The sequence below is a fragment of the Typha angustifolia genome, chromosome 6, assembly GCF_048772165.1.
Source record: "Typha angustifolia cultivar Huaian chromosome 6, ASM4877216v1, whole genome shotgun sequence".
Lineage (NCBI taxonomy): Eukaryota > Viridiplantae > Streptophyta > Magnoliopsida > Poales > Typhaceae > Typha > Typha angustifolia.
This window is the reverse complement of record NC_133244.1, coordinates 6,170,796-6,184,354: the sequence shown is the minus strand read 5'-3', so window position 1 is coordinate 6,184,354 and position 13,559 is coordinate 6,170,796. Positions and strand designations below refer to the sequence as shown.

The 13,559-nt window shown below is 34.6% G+C and overlaps 1 protein-coding gene across 2 annotated transcripts; it reads left to right on the top strand.

The window, feature by feature from the left end:
* The first annotated feature begins 2,160 nt into the window (after positions 1–2,160).
* LOC140761590 (uncharacterized) lies at positions 2,161–5,784 on the top strand. 2 transcript variants are annotated; one of them, XM_073098986.1, is made up of 4 exons: positions 2,161–2,654; positions 2,984–4,676; positions 4,820–5,195; positions 5,300–5,784. In XM_073098986.1, the coding sequence occupies exons 2-4, from the start codon at positions 2,987–2,989 to the stop codon at positions 5,625–5,627; spliced, it is 2,394 nt and encodes a 797-aa protein (XP_072955087.1). In that variant the 5' UTR covers positions 2,161–2,654; positions 2,984–2,986; the 3' UTR covers positions 5,628–5,784. The 2 variants fall into 2 exon arrangements, with proteins under 2 accessions (XP_072955087.1, XP_072955089.1); XM_073098988.1 differs by having other exon boundaries at positions 2,161–4,676.
* The last annotated feature ends 7,775 nt before the right edge of the window (positions 5,785–13,559 follow it).

Sequence of the window (13,559 nt, the reverse complement as noted above, 5' to 3'; positions counted from 1 at the left end):
TATCCTATCTCCATTTCTTCATTTGTATATTATGTTGTAACTATTATTAGAAGCTGGTTGAATTATCTATCCACAGACTTCCGTAAAAAAGAAAAAATAGACTAATAAATATTGATAGTCTTTAATTATATTTATTTACTATAAATAAATTCGAAGCATGAACTGAATCCATTTTAATTGTGTTGGGAAAGAGAGATTAATTAATCTCATGGAATTTATTATATATACCTTGTTGTGCCTTATTATTATGAGAAAAATATAAATAAGATATTTTTACATAATTGCCTCTGAAAACTTTTAAAATATCATAATTATCATTATATATTTTTTAAAATATTAGAATTCTTACTAAAATATCATAATTATCACTGAAAGTTTTTAAAAAATCATAATTGTTACTGTAGTATTTTGACTCTTTCAACATTATCATTACCATCATTCTTAACAAAATATGCATTAATAAATTATCATTAAAGTTAATAATACATACAAATTAACTAAAATACCTTACTTTTAATTATAGAGTGTAAAATATTTATCAATAATTTTTATCTCATATGAAATAATATATATTTAATTGTACAGTGATATTAAGTAAATATTGAATAATTTTAAACTATTTTTATAATATATAGAAGGTAAAATAGTCTCTCTTTTTTAATCTAAGATATGTTTTAATTATGATTAGTTAGATTTAACTAGGCATGACATTTTTAAAAGAGCACAATAATTTCTATGACAATTATGATATTTATTTATTATTATTATTATTATTATTATTTTTTGCAACTATGTAAGCATCCTATATTTTGTCTATATTATAAATATATGACTCTCTTTTCCTTATTTATAGATAAAATCTCTTATTTTGCTCAAAGATATGGAGTAACACCGGAATCAAATTTAATTTAGCAGCCACACGACATAATGGAATAAAAAATAGAGTATTATATCTATTTCAAATAATATTTTTTATATTTCTTAAGATACTCTTATCTCACTCATTTAATATGATATATTAAGATTAAACGATAGTAGTTTTGGATAAGTTTATCTATCTCCTAGAATCTCATATTTAGATGCGATTTTAGGATTTCCGAGGCTTCACCTATTTTGTTAGAAATATCTCCAAGTACTTTGGAGGCTTAATTTAAACCTATAATTAAATCAACCTGGTTGTCGAATTATATTATATCTATCTAAAATGGTAGGACCTGATGGTTTTTTTAGCAAATATAAATAATAAAAAAGATGCCTTTTGTAATATACTCAAAATATAGGTTGTGATCTGTAAGTTTCCATTATCATTATCTTTGGCTATTGGGTTTTAATCTTTAAAATATATTATTAGTGAAAATAAAGTAAAAATTAAAATCCTAAAATACCTCTCTTTTGATTTATCTCGAAGTATTATTGTCGGGCATTAAAATTAAGAAATTTTACAAATCATATCCTGTATTTTATCTATTTTATGATTCATAAAGTTTTTTATAACCTGACTCCTATTTTTTTATTATAATTATTATTTAACATTCTTGTTGTTAATTTAAATGGTACCAGCAAAAAAATATTTAATTATAATATATAAGATAATTTATAAATATTTAAATTGCCTATGCTTTTATTAGAGGAGGGAAAATAGTTATGAGGTATTTTAGTAATTTGGTCGATATTAGTTAATCTGAATAACATTCGGTGTTAAATAAAAATTATAGAGAAAAAAAATCTAGTTATATAATTATCAAAAAAGACGAATGTAAATTATAAAATATAGGGTGTGATTTGTAAAATATTCTAAAATTAATAATAAATAGATTGTGAACCATAACAAAAGTAAAAAAAACTTTAGAGCGTTTTTAATAAATTTTTCTTGATTTTTAGTATATATATATATTTTTTCTTAAATTCCTGTGAAGACATAGTTGAGTAAATTATGAATATAAGAATCAGATAAATAATCCAGTAACATCCATGACCTTTTACTTTCTCTCTCTTTTTTTCCTGATTTATTTGTTAATAATCCTCACATTTTGCCCGCAATCAATCCGTTTCTACTCCTCATCTTCCTAATAAGTGGGAGCGGGACCCACTCGTAGTCCTTGTTGGTGGTCACAATTTCGGGTCCTCTTACCATTTAGCGGCAGGCCTTTCCCTGAGCTCTTCCATAACCCTTGAAGTCCATTAAACACGAGCCCGCTCCCTCCTTTCCGGTTTCCTCGATTCCCAAGAGGAAGGGGGCAACGCCGTTTCCCCATTTCCTCCGCGCCGTTTCCCCTATTTCCCCTCTCCGGCCGAAGGAGCGTTTCTCAGACGTTTCCCCTTCGAGAGAAGAAACCTAGGGTTTCCCACGCTGAGCCCCCTCGCTGAGCCGATTCCCTTAGATTGGAGCTCTTGCCTATGCGCGCGGGAACTCTCGGGTCACCGGAGGCGCGGGAGGCTCCCTCGATTCCAGTAGCTTTAGACGCCCTCTCTTTTTTGGATTTCTGTTATCATTTGTAGGATTTGATTGATGCACGAATATCTGAAGAATCTGGAAGAATTTTGAAGATTTTGGCTGGGAGATTTGCTATTTTCGTCATTTGACACTTGGGTTTTGTTGGGAGTAGGATTCGAGCCCCCTAAGCAACTGAAGATCGGTGATATTTGCATGAAAGGTGATTTCTTTGTGTTGTTTCCAATCTTTTCTGTGTCATTTCAACTTGTGCTTAGTATTTCTGATTTTATAATGTTAGATTTGATTTCTGTGCTGCATTAATCACTAGGAATGGTGATTTAATAGTTTCTTTAATAGTCCAACTTATCCTGAGCTTGCTTCCTTACTGAAGCTTGCCTTAAGCTTCATTTTGTTGGTCTAATATTTTTTTGATCGACATGAACTCTCTGCTTACTTCTTTCATCCAATAGACAAGTATTTCTGATTTTATAATCAAGTGTTGTCCAACTCCTTTACGACTGGCTGAAAGACTAAGGCTTTCCTTACCAGACAATGTCGCATAGCTCTCCTTTTGATGATGAACATACTGGGGTGAATGATGGAGGAATGGACTTTCCTGCTATAGGGGATGGACACTTTGTTTTTGAAGATAAGAATCTCGTCTATAATGACGAAGATCAGGTCCAACATGAACTTGAGGCACAGTTGGCAGAGGAAAGTCAAACTGATGTTACTGCAACTGTCTTATGGAAGCACGTTGTAAAGGGAAGGAAATGTGGAAATGCTCATGGAGGCTCTCATATTTTCAAATGTAAGCATTGTCAAAAGATATATCATGGGACCTACACACGTGTTTATGCACATTTGATGGGTCACAGGAAGGGCGAGAGCAAAGGAATTGGGTATTGTTCAGCTGTGAAGGCTGACAAAAACTTGCAGATGCAAATAAAAAGAGAAGTCGAGCAAGTTGAGAGCTCACCTAACATTGTCCCGTTGAAGAAATCAAAGCTTAATGCCATTTCAGGAATGACCTCGCAAGGCCCTTCATTGGCCTTATCATATGTTGGTCCTTTTGATAAAGATTACTCGACGCAGGATAGAGAAGATGTTGATTCTAAAGTAATACGCTGTTTATGTGCTAATGGCATTCCATTTAGTGTGTTGAGGTCACCCTATTGGGAAGAAATGGTGTCAGCAATCAGTAAGGAACTGAGTTATAAAAGCCTATCCTATGAAAAAGCACAAAGTATACTGTTAGAGGATGAAAGGAATAGAGTTGAAAGAGAATTCGACGATTTCAAGCAGAAATGGTCCCAATATGGAATATCAGTTCTCTCAAATGGTTGGACTGATATAAAAAAGCAACCTCTGATAAATTTTGTGGCCTCAAATCAATTTGGGTCCATGTTTTTAGATGCCTTTGACTTTTTGATGGTTGAGAAATCCCAGAAAAACATTTCAGAATATTTGTTAGATGCAATTGAAAAGGTTGGCCCATATAATGTTGTTCAGTTGATCACTGATAATGCTGTTGAATGTAAAGCTGCAAGTGAGGAGGTGGAGAAATCATATCCTTTCATATTTTGGAGTCCTTGCATGGTTCATACTTTAACTATGATCTTAAAAGATACTATCCGATCTCTTACTTGGCTTGAAAATACTTATATGACAGCCAAAAGCATAGTGAGATATGTACTATATCATTCTGAAGCTGCAGAAATTTTCCGAAGTTATTCAAGGTTGGAGTTATTGAAAGGTGCAGTAAGAGGATGTGCCTCACACTACATTAATCTTCGTCTTATATTTGATGTAAGAGAAACTTTGAGGACTGCTGTTTTATCAGATAACTGGGAAGGGTGGTCTAACCTTCCAAAATTGGATGAGAAAGTAAAGCTGTCTGGAGAGGATGTGAAGGCAGCAGTCATGTCTGACGACTTCTGGGAAGCAATTCAGTTGGCTCTATCTATAATTAAACCCATATATAAAATGATGAGATTTACTGACCAAGATGGCCCACTTATTGGAGAGGTGTGTGAAAGAATGGAGAATATGCTGGGAGAAATCAAAGATAATATGAAAGGTCGAGAGGAACTTTTTATGGTTCTGCAAGAAAAGGTTTTCATTAGGTGGAACAAATCAAATTTTCCATTGCAATGCTTAGCTTATGCACTCACCCCAAAATATTATGATGAAGAATATCTCCAATTTCCTGCTCCAGGGGGTAGGCTGAGATGCCATCCTGGTAGGTCTTTCTTTTTCTGAACTTTCCAGTCAAGTTTGTTGCGTCCTTTCTTTTATCAGTCGCCATCTTTAACTGTATTCATTGATGAATTGCACATTATTTTGAAATATGGCTTCTGACCTGATCTTAAATTTCCTTAACAGCACAAGATGATGACATTTTTGAGAGTGCCACCTCTGCTATTTGTAAGATGCACCCAAATTTTGAGCAATCAGATATCATTCGTCTGCAGTTCTTGTCGTTTACAGAAAAGAAGGGAAAGTTTTCAACTGCTACAGCCAAAAGAGATGCCAGAAATCCCAAAATTAATGTCTTGCAGTGGTGGAAGTTCCATGGAGGGGATACAAAGGAGTTGAGAGATGTGGCATTTAAAGTACTGGCCCAGCCTATTAGCACATCATCTGTTGAGAGACCATGGAGTACATATAGCTACATCCACAGTGCAAAAAAGAACAGATTAAATTCGAGGCATGCGGATAATCTATTGTATATACATACAAACTTAAGATTAATATCCAGGTTTACTTTCTTTCTCTTTCATCCTGAAACTTTAAATTGATGGCATACCGTTATTGTGACCTGTTTACTTCATTATTTCTTACCACAAATTTGCATATGCTTAGGTTTAGTTCCAACTATAAGTATGGGCCACATAGAAAGTGGGACATAAATCCAGAGCTTCCTCTGATGGATATGTCATCTTTGCACTGGGAGGATTTGTGCTTTCTTGGCCTGGACGATGAGGATTCATTGAAACAATCTTCTCTCTCTAGTAACCCGATACAAGAACTACTGAGGATTATTGAGGATGTTCCTTCAAGCAATAATCAGTATGGTGAACAAAGCCAAGGTAGTAGTTCTATACGGGGAAGTGGTGGGAAGGGAGGAAGAGGTCGAGCTAGTGCTTCTGGTAAACTTGATCCAAAGGGAAAGACGAAGAAGTTTTTGTGACATTAGTGCCTTTCTTCAGTTTTATTGGTGTCTTTACATGTAAATGTTAACCATCTCACAAATTTTTGCTTGTGATCTCAAAAGAAATGAAATATTACGTTCTTCTCCCATGTATATTGTATTTGCCTACTAATTGAAATCTGATATATAAGTTTACCTTTTGTATTACAACTTTCTTACATCCTGTCTCATGTTCAGTCAAGTTACTTGTTACATGTTTAGTGATTGTTTCAATAACTTAAGATACTTCTCTGCTTTGACATATGAAGATATTGACAGAATTGCTGTTTCAAGAAATATTGATTTCGTCTTTTCTTCTAATGTTAGTGCATATATATCATCTGAACATAGGGAAAATAGGGGACCAAAAATTGTTTGATATACATGTACTTTTTGCCATATTACCTTTAGAAACATAATATCACAATTTTGTATTTGATGTGAGTCTTCTTCAGGATATTTCCTTGTGATAGATTATATCAGTAGGTTGGCAAGTAATCCTTTATGACTTTAATGACATAAGTTACTTACCAACAAATTATTCAAAGTTGTGGTTTTAAATTATATTAAGTTATTAACTTTACATAGTCACTGGAGTAGTTTAGTTTTTCTCTCATCTATTTTTCAGAACAATTTCTGATTTTCTAAATATTTTGCAGTTCTTTTTTCCTTTTAGTATTATCTAGTATTCGGCATACTTAAGTGGCTCTTGAGTTCTGGACAATCTATTGATGTCATGATCCATGAGGATTCCTAGACCCTCGGGATTTCTCTCTCTGTGAATCTTGTATGGTTAATCACTTGTAATAGAAAGTATGGCTAGATTTGAGACCATTTGTGCATCCAAAGATTTGTTTCTTTATATGGTGGTTTGTAGGGAAAAGCTACATTGCATCATAAAGGGACTGACTGATCCTACTTTCTCTCTTTTTGCTAGTTGCGAAAAGTTTTTCATTGTCTACGGTTTCCCTGCACCTTAGCCCTCACTTGTTGGGATCTATGAAAAGATAAACTCGAACTCGACAAACAGTCTCTTGAAGAAATCAAGAATTCGGACAGAATGATGTATAAGTTGCTTTACTTGAAACATGAAATGTTGCATTGTTGCTTAACTAGGACTTATGGATACTTCTTTAGAGGGGATATGAGGAGGCACACTTCCAACTTTTTCCTAACAAGGTCGATTGAGCCTTGATCATGGATGGTCGTGCCGGTCAGCACTCATCGTGCCAATTGTAACACCCACTTTCAAAAATCACGTGTTCCTTACGTGGAGAGATCCACGTGACTCTCACATGACCTGTCAGTGTAATAATCTCACACAATATCTGAGCTAAGTCTAGAAATACAATAGTAATCTAAGTAAATAATTTAAAGTAATAATTATCAAAGGCCTCAACAAACTTCTAGGAATATAAGTCCATAAACAAATTTAAAACATAATAATCATCGTAGGGGCTAAAGTCTAACTAGGAATAATAAAATAAACAATGCTAATAGAAAAATAAATCTGCTATTCCTTGATATTCGTGTCCTCTATAATTAGCTTTGAAATATTTTCACTAAAATAGCGACGAGCATACGGCCTAGCAAGTATTATTCAATAATAATCTATGAACAATGTATTGTGCGATAAATAAATATGCATGCCCATAATTATCAACATTTTAAGGGAAAAGCGTACAGTGTAATTTTCAATAAATTTTCATTTACTCATAACACACATGAGTGTATATTAATATCATAACTCAATGTGTAAAAATCCACAAAGTAGCCAAATCCATAATGTCATATTTCACGAGACAAACATAATAACAAGGGGGGACTAGTTATCTAGCGGTATTATCGCTTGTACATGCCTGGCGACACTGTATATAACTAGTTATATGTGACCATCAGACTAAGGACTCTAGTCATAAGCCCATGCTCGATATCATCACCGCTATAGTAAATTATCGCACGGAGCAAAATCATTACTTGTAGCTAAATCATTGCATAGAGCAGAATTATTGTATACAGCGAGAAAGAGCTTATAGCTTATTAGACTCCCTGACCCTACATCCTTGGGTATCGCTAGAGCTATGATCTCTACCTCTCAAACATCTTACTAATATCATCCTAGGCTAGTCTCCAAATAGAGCAGTGTAGTCACCTGAATGCTCTACTAGCTAACGACATCAGGTGTAGACCGTTAATATAATACTTATATAATACACTCTATCCTTAACCTCGGGTTGAGTGGGTGAGAGGCACAGCCTAGTTGGAACTAGACTAATAATGATACGTGCATGTGGTGCGATAACTTCTATTATTTATTATATTATGATCATCAAGGTAACATGTATCATAACTAAGCATGGAATCTATCATACATAAGTGTAATAATTATTGCAAGTAAGAAATTAATAATGACTATGTAATTATCATCATAATAATATCATTATTCATAGACTAATATAGCATATAACTCGCCTGAAATATCCCTGAAATCGGTCCCACTCTCCTAAACAGTTGGCTCCTCCTGAATCTCGAAATCCTCATCACAAAGTAATGAGTCTAATAATTTATAAAATAAAATAAAATATAAGAATAAAGAATTTATAGAGCTAACTATCTTGTTGCATAAATTAAATTTAATTTTCTAGGTCCAGATAGGTGATTTGGTCTCGTATTTATTCTTCCCTATTAATATATTATTTTGTATTAATTAAAAAAAGGGTCATTTATGGTAAAATTAGAACTATCCTTATTTGCAAATGTCAAATGCATCAATAAAAGATAATTGAAATGATTATTAAATTCACCTACCTAATTTAATTATGTATTTTCTTAAATTATGTTAATATAATGATTGAGAAAATTTTTAGAAAGGTAACTACATATATAAAAGAAAAATAAAAACTAATAGTGGCTAGCTTATGGTCCAAAAACTAGGCTGGGCTCAAGGCCCAACATTGCATCCATAAAGAGGAAGTGGGCTGTGGGGCCAAAACGAATGGGCCGGCTACAAGTGTGGGTTGTGGACCACCTTATAGCTCACCTAGAGATTGGCTAAGCCCAACCCACTACTGGCTACGGGCGTGGGCTACGGCCCACCCTGTAGCCCACAGAGATCGGGTGGATTGGGCTGACAAGCCTAGTCCACCGCTGGCTACGGGTGTGGGTTGCGGCCCACCCTGTAGCCCGCAGAGATTGGGTGGGCCACTAGATACGGGGTGGGCTGCCATATGACCTGGTGGACCCCCACTAGCTCAGCCATCCTTAAGAGAAGGAGACTGAGGGAGGGAGATGGAGTTGTTGCCGACGATCACCATCGCCGATAGTTGAGATCATTGGCTCCCAAAGTCGACAAGGTCGACTTGGGTTGAGGGTGCGATTGAACCATTGGCCAGAGTGGTCGACGGTGAGGAGTAAGGAACTCCATGACCAACGGCCATGAAGGTTCCTACTTTGGTGCAAAAAGGGCTCGTAGCCCTCAACCTGAGTACCCACATCTTCCACGCAAAGAGGTGAGTCAATCGAGGTTGATGAGCGAGGTCACCGCCGCCGGTGGTGGCCGCTAGTGACTAAGGAACCTGGCGGTGGGAGGTGACATGGCATTGCCTCCCACACACATAGTAAGGGGTTGACGCAGGGAAACTTTTCGGACCGGTGGTTGATCGACCCGAAGTTGCCAACCGGTGAATTTCTTCAGTGAAGATAGAAACGAATAAACTACAATTTAACTATGATTTACTAAGCAATATTCAAATTAATTTAAAGGGGAGAAGGAGGCTGACCTGAAGATTGAAGTGAGGGGGTTTTGATTGGCCGCCGGTGGTCTGGTGATCCCACTGTCCACGACGAGATCTTCGGCGGCTCGAAAAGAGAAAAGAAAGGAAGAGGTGGAAGAGTGAGAGAGAGACTATGGAAGAAGAAAGCACGAGGGGGGTGTGGTATTATATATAGAGATAAGGGGAAGAGTGAGGGTGGAGTTCGACTCCGCTCTGGCACATCTCACAACTGACTGTGAGAGATGCGGGAGAGGAAGGCTGTGTGCTGCGTTTAGAGTGCACGTGCATTGCGCATGCGCTAAGTTTTTTTTTTTAGTTGTAGGTGTTACAGCAGTAATGGCACAACAATTGGCATGGAGTGCTGACCGGCATGCGTGTCGTGCCGACCTGTGCCGGGCTAGCACGACCCCGTGCCAGTCATTGTGCCATATGGAGTCATTTTTAAAAAAAAAATTCTATCAGTCATTATCAAGTCAACTAATCAATTAATTATTTAGAAGGCTTAGATAAAATTGATAATAATAAGAGTAGAGATGATAATAATGAGATTCAGTTTGGTGGTAGTGATAATATAGATGAGATATGCGTCTCTGTTATACAATCTTCTCAGAGAGGTATACTTTTTACGAAGGACTTAAGTTTGTAAGTAGCTAAACATTAGAAGAGGTGCACCCATAGAATAATATGAGTTTATCATAATTATCATCATATCAATCACAATTACAAGAGCCAGAATACTTATTATATTCTATATCTACAATCTACATATGCTTATGGTATATCTATGCTTGTACTGTTTATTCTCGTACATATTCAATATTCATATCATATCATAGGAGAATTATAAAATTTCTATTTGTATAAAAACTGTGTGAGACGTTACAACGAGCAATACTATCAGTGAATGAGTTTTGAAGAATATCGATAGTATTTAATATAATATTCTCATTTTATTCTTGTGCCGACAAATGAAGTATTTGATTCTCCTCGTCATTTTTACGTTCAACTAGATATTAATTTTAATTATTAAACTATTATTGATTAATATTATGTGTTCAATTATATTATGGAGTGTTCAATCATAATATTAATTTTAATGAATATCTTCAATCATAGTATGTGTTGAATAATATTTATATTTAACTATTGTTTTATTTTTAATAAAATATTTATTCACAAAAATAATCTAAAGATAAAATATTATAATGTAGGTTTTAAACTTTTAATAAATCAAAAACTAAAGATTGATATATTGAAGTCTGAAAAACATCTTTAAATATCCTAAAAATTCATTAAAAATATTTAAATGCATGCCACTGGCATGACCATCGTTGGCCTTGATACAAGAAGACCAATGGAAGCTGGATTACTGTAGAAAGAGGTGGAGCATTGTTGTTGGGAAGCTAGACTTGAAATCTCTGAACCTTCTTGTAGTCGCAACACTTGAAGTTGGATTCTGGTCAATTGCTTGAAGAAATTTCAGTGAACACATAGCATTTATATTGAGTAAAGCTATTTAAATCCTATGAGAATGGAAATTTCTATAATTGAATTGCTTATCTCATTTCTGTTTGCTCTCGAACATCATTCCTTTCTGCATGTTGTTGCACCCTTGATTATTGCTTTACTGATTAACTGTTACTATTGCATTAACAGTATCACTGCATATGGAGGGTACTTTTGTAGGTCGTGCTACAAATATTGTTCATTTATATACCATATCTGCTTTCTTGTTTATTTCCATTACATTTTTGTCACTTCCAAATAACAAGATGTTGTTGATTTTATCTTGTTTCAAATATACCAATAACTCAAGCATTACAGTTTCTTCTCCTTAGATGCATCTAAGGTTCTAAGCCATCCAAACGTAGCTAAACTTATTTCAATCAATTGCATCACATTGGTGATCCACTGCATTCTTGTGCTACTTATTATTCAACTTATTTTGATAGTGCATTCTTGTGTTACTTATTATTCAACTTATTTTCAAATATACCAATACCTCAAGCATTACAGTTTCTTCTCCTTAGATGCATCTAAGGTTCTAAGCCATCCAAACCTAGCTAAACTTATTTCAATCAATTGCTTCACATTGGTGATCCACTGCATTCTTGTGTTACTTATTATTCAACTTATTTTGATAGTGAAAATTCATAAATTGAACTTGTTATAGGTGACATGCATGGGAGTGGAAGCATTTGGATACTGAAACCTGGATACCTTAGCAATTGATTGGTTTTCTTCCCTAGTCATAGTAGGAAGCTAACTATGTCCAGTTAAATACAATAAAAGTCGATTCAAACTTTATAATCAGTATCATAAATGTGAACAATTTTCTTTTATGTCTCTTATGATTTGGAGGACTTTGCTATCTATCTATAACATTAATCAAAGGAACTCTGCCGGATTGTCATATCTTTTCTTCATTTTACACTAAATCAGCATTCAGTAAAAATTCATTAATATCTTTATTCATCATTTTCTCAAAGCATTTTTACCAACGGTTCCTTTTGACATATTTTTTGTTGGGATCTTATCTGTATGGTATAGTTTAGAACTTAGAATCAGGAGCAACACATAGATAAGGTGCAATACGCTTATGAAACAGGGCTAGATTGAATAGGGCTCATGGATATTTATACTATTTCTTCAGCTTGTCATTTGCAAATGGGCTTTGGTGCATCATCCCTTTAGTGTTCATACCTTCATGCTTTCGTTGTAAGTCCGTTTACCTATTAAAATGATAACTTCACTTTCATCTCTGATTGATACTTGTGTTTTATAAGTTATATGAACTTATTGGAGAGAACTCAAAAAATATGGGCAGCATGTGTAGGCTTATTTTGCCTATCTTTGATTTTTTTTCTCAATACTTAACAATAAGAATTCTCTTATGTGCCTTTACGGATGTGACATTAGAGTTACGTATGCAGGTATTGCACTATAGAGATACATTCATATGAAATTTTTTGGAAAAGCAAGGTATAACGTGCTAGCGTTATGATGCTTCTAAGGTGCTCAATCTACTGGTGTGGAAAATAGGACCAATATTATTAGCTACTTGTACTCATACTTTCTTTATTTTAAGAGTGGGAAGCTCCTGAATTGTAGCTTCACTAGGTAAACAAATCGATTACAGATTATAGAGTTTAGAAGCAAATTTGTGCAGGTAAAATATTTTTCCAGCTTCTCCAACATAAGCCAACCTTCCCGAGGAATGAATGCCCCTTTGCTTTCCTTCTTTTCAAATTCTGCAGTAGAAGGTTATTGATAGCAACTCCAAGCTAGTCCTGACTTTTGGTTTCATATTTGATTTCATCCATCCTCCCGCTAATCCTTGAACCAAGAAAGCTATCCTCTCATGTCTAACTTGTTCTTGAATAATGTATTAGCAAAAAAGCCATAACTGCAACAGGAAAATAAGTATTCATCAGATTGCATGATATCATCACATGGAACACCATTTAGGGGTCCAATGAAGCCTTCAACTTCATATGCAGTTTGTCAGTAGCAGCCTCCAAAGGATGCTTTTTCCTTAGTAGCAGAATCTTGTACTAAGTGCAATTCTGAAATTTGTAGAATGATTTGGAGGAAAACTGGCATGAGGATGATAATTAACTATTCTTAATAATTTTGCTGATACTATATTATTAATTACAAAGTAAAATTGATCTGCCCTTTCTCTAGGTAAAATTGTCATGTATTTCTTTTGTTAACTACTTATCTATTAAGTTTATTCACAGTGTCATGTTTTGACTTTTGACTTGTTTGACTAGTAAAATTTGCACGTCAACCAGTAATTATCTGGTAAATTTGACTTCCAAAAGAGTGTGATAGACCAGCAATTTTAGACACAACAAAGAAAATGGTGAGCATCCGCATATCTTGCAGAGAAGTGTCTGATACCAATAACATGGGACAGTAATATGGTATTGCCTCATTAGCAATATTTATCTGGCAATTACTTGATATATGTTTTTTGTTGCTTGAGATGGAAAAAAGTGTTATATTACAAAAGTAGTCAGTTCGTTTCTACACAAAATTTTCTATTAAATGCTATTGATTATAGGACCTTTTGCCACCCTTTGAAGCCAGTTTTGAACAAATTTTGTTTTAATCCTTATCTAAATTTCACACATATGACACATTATATTTTCTG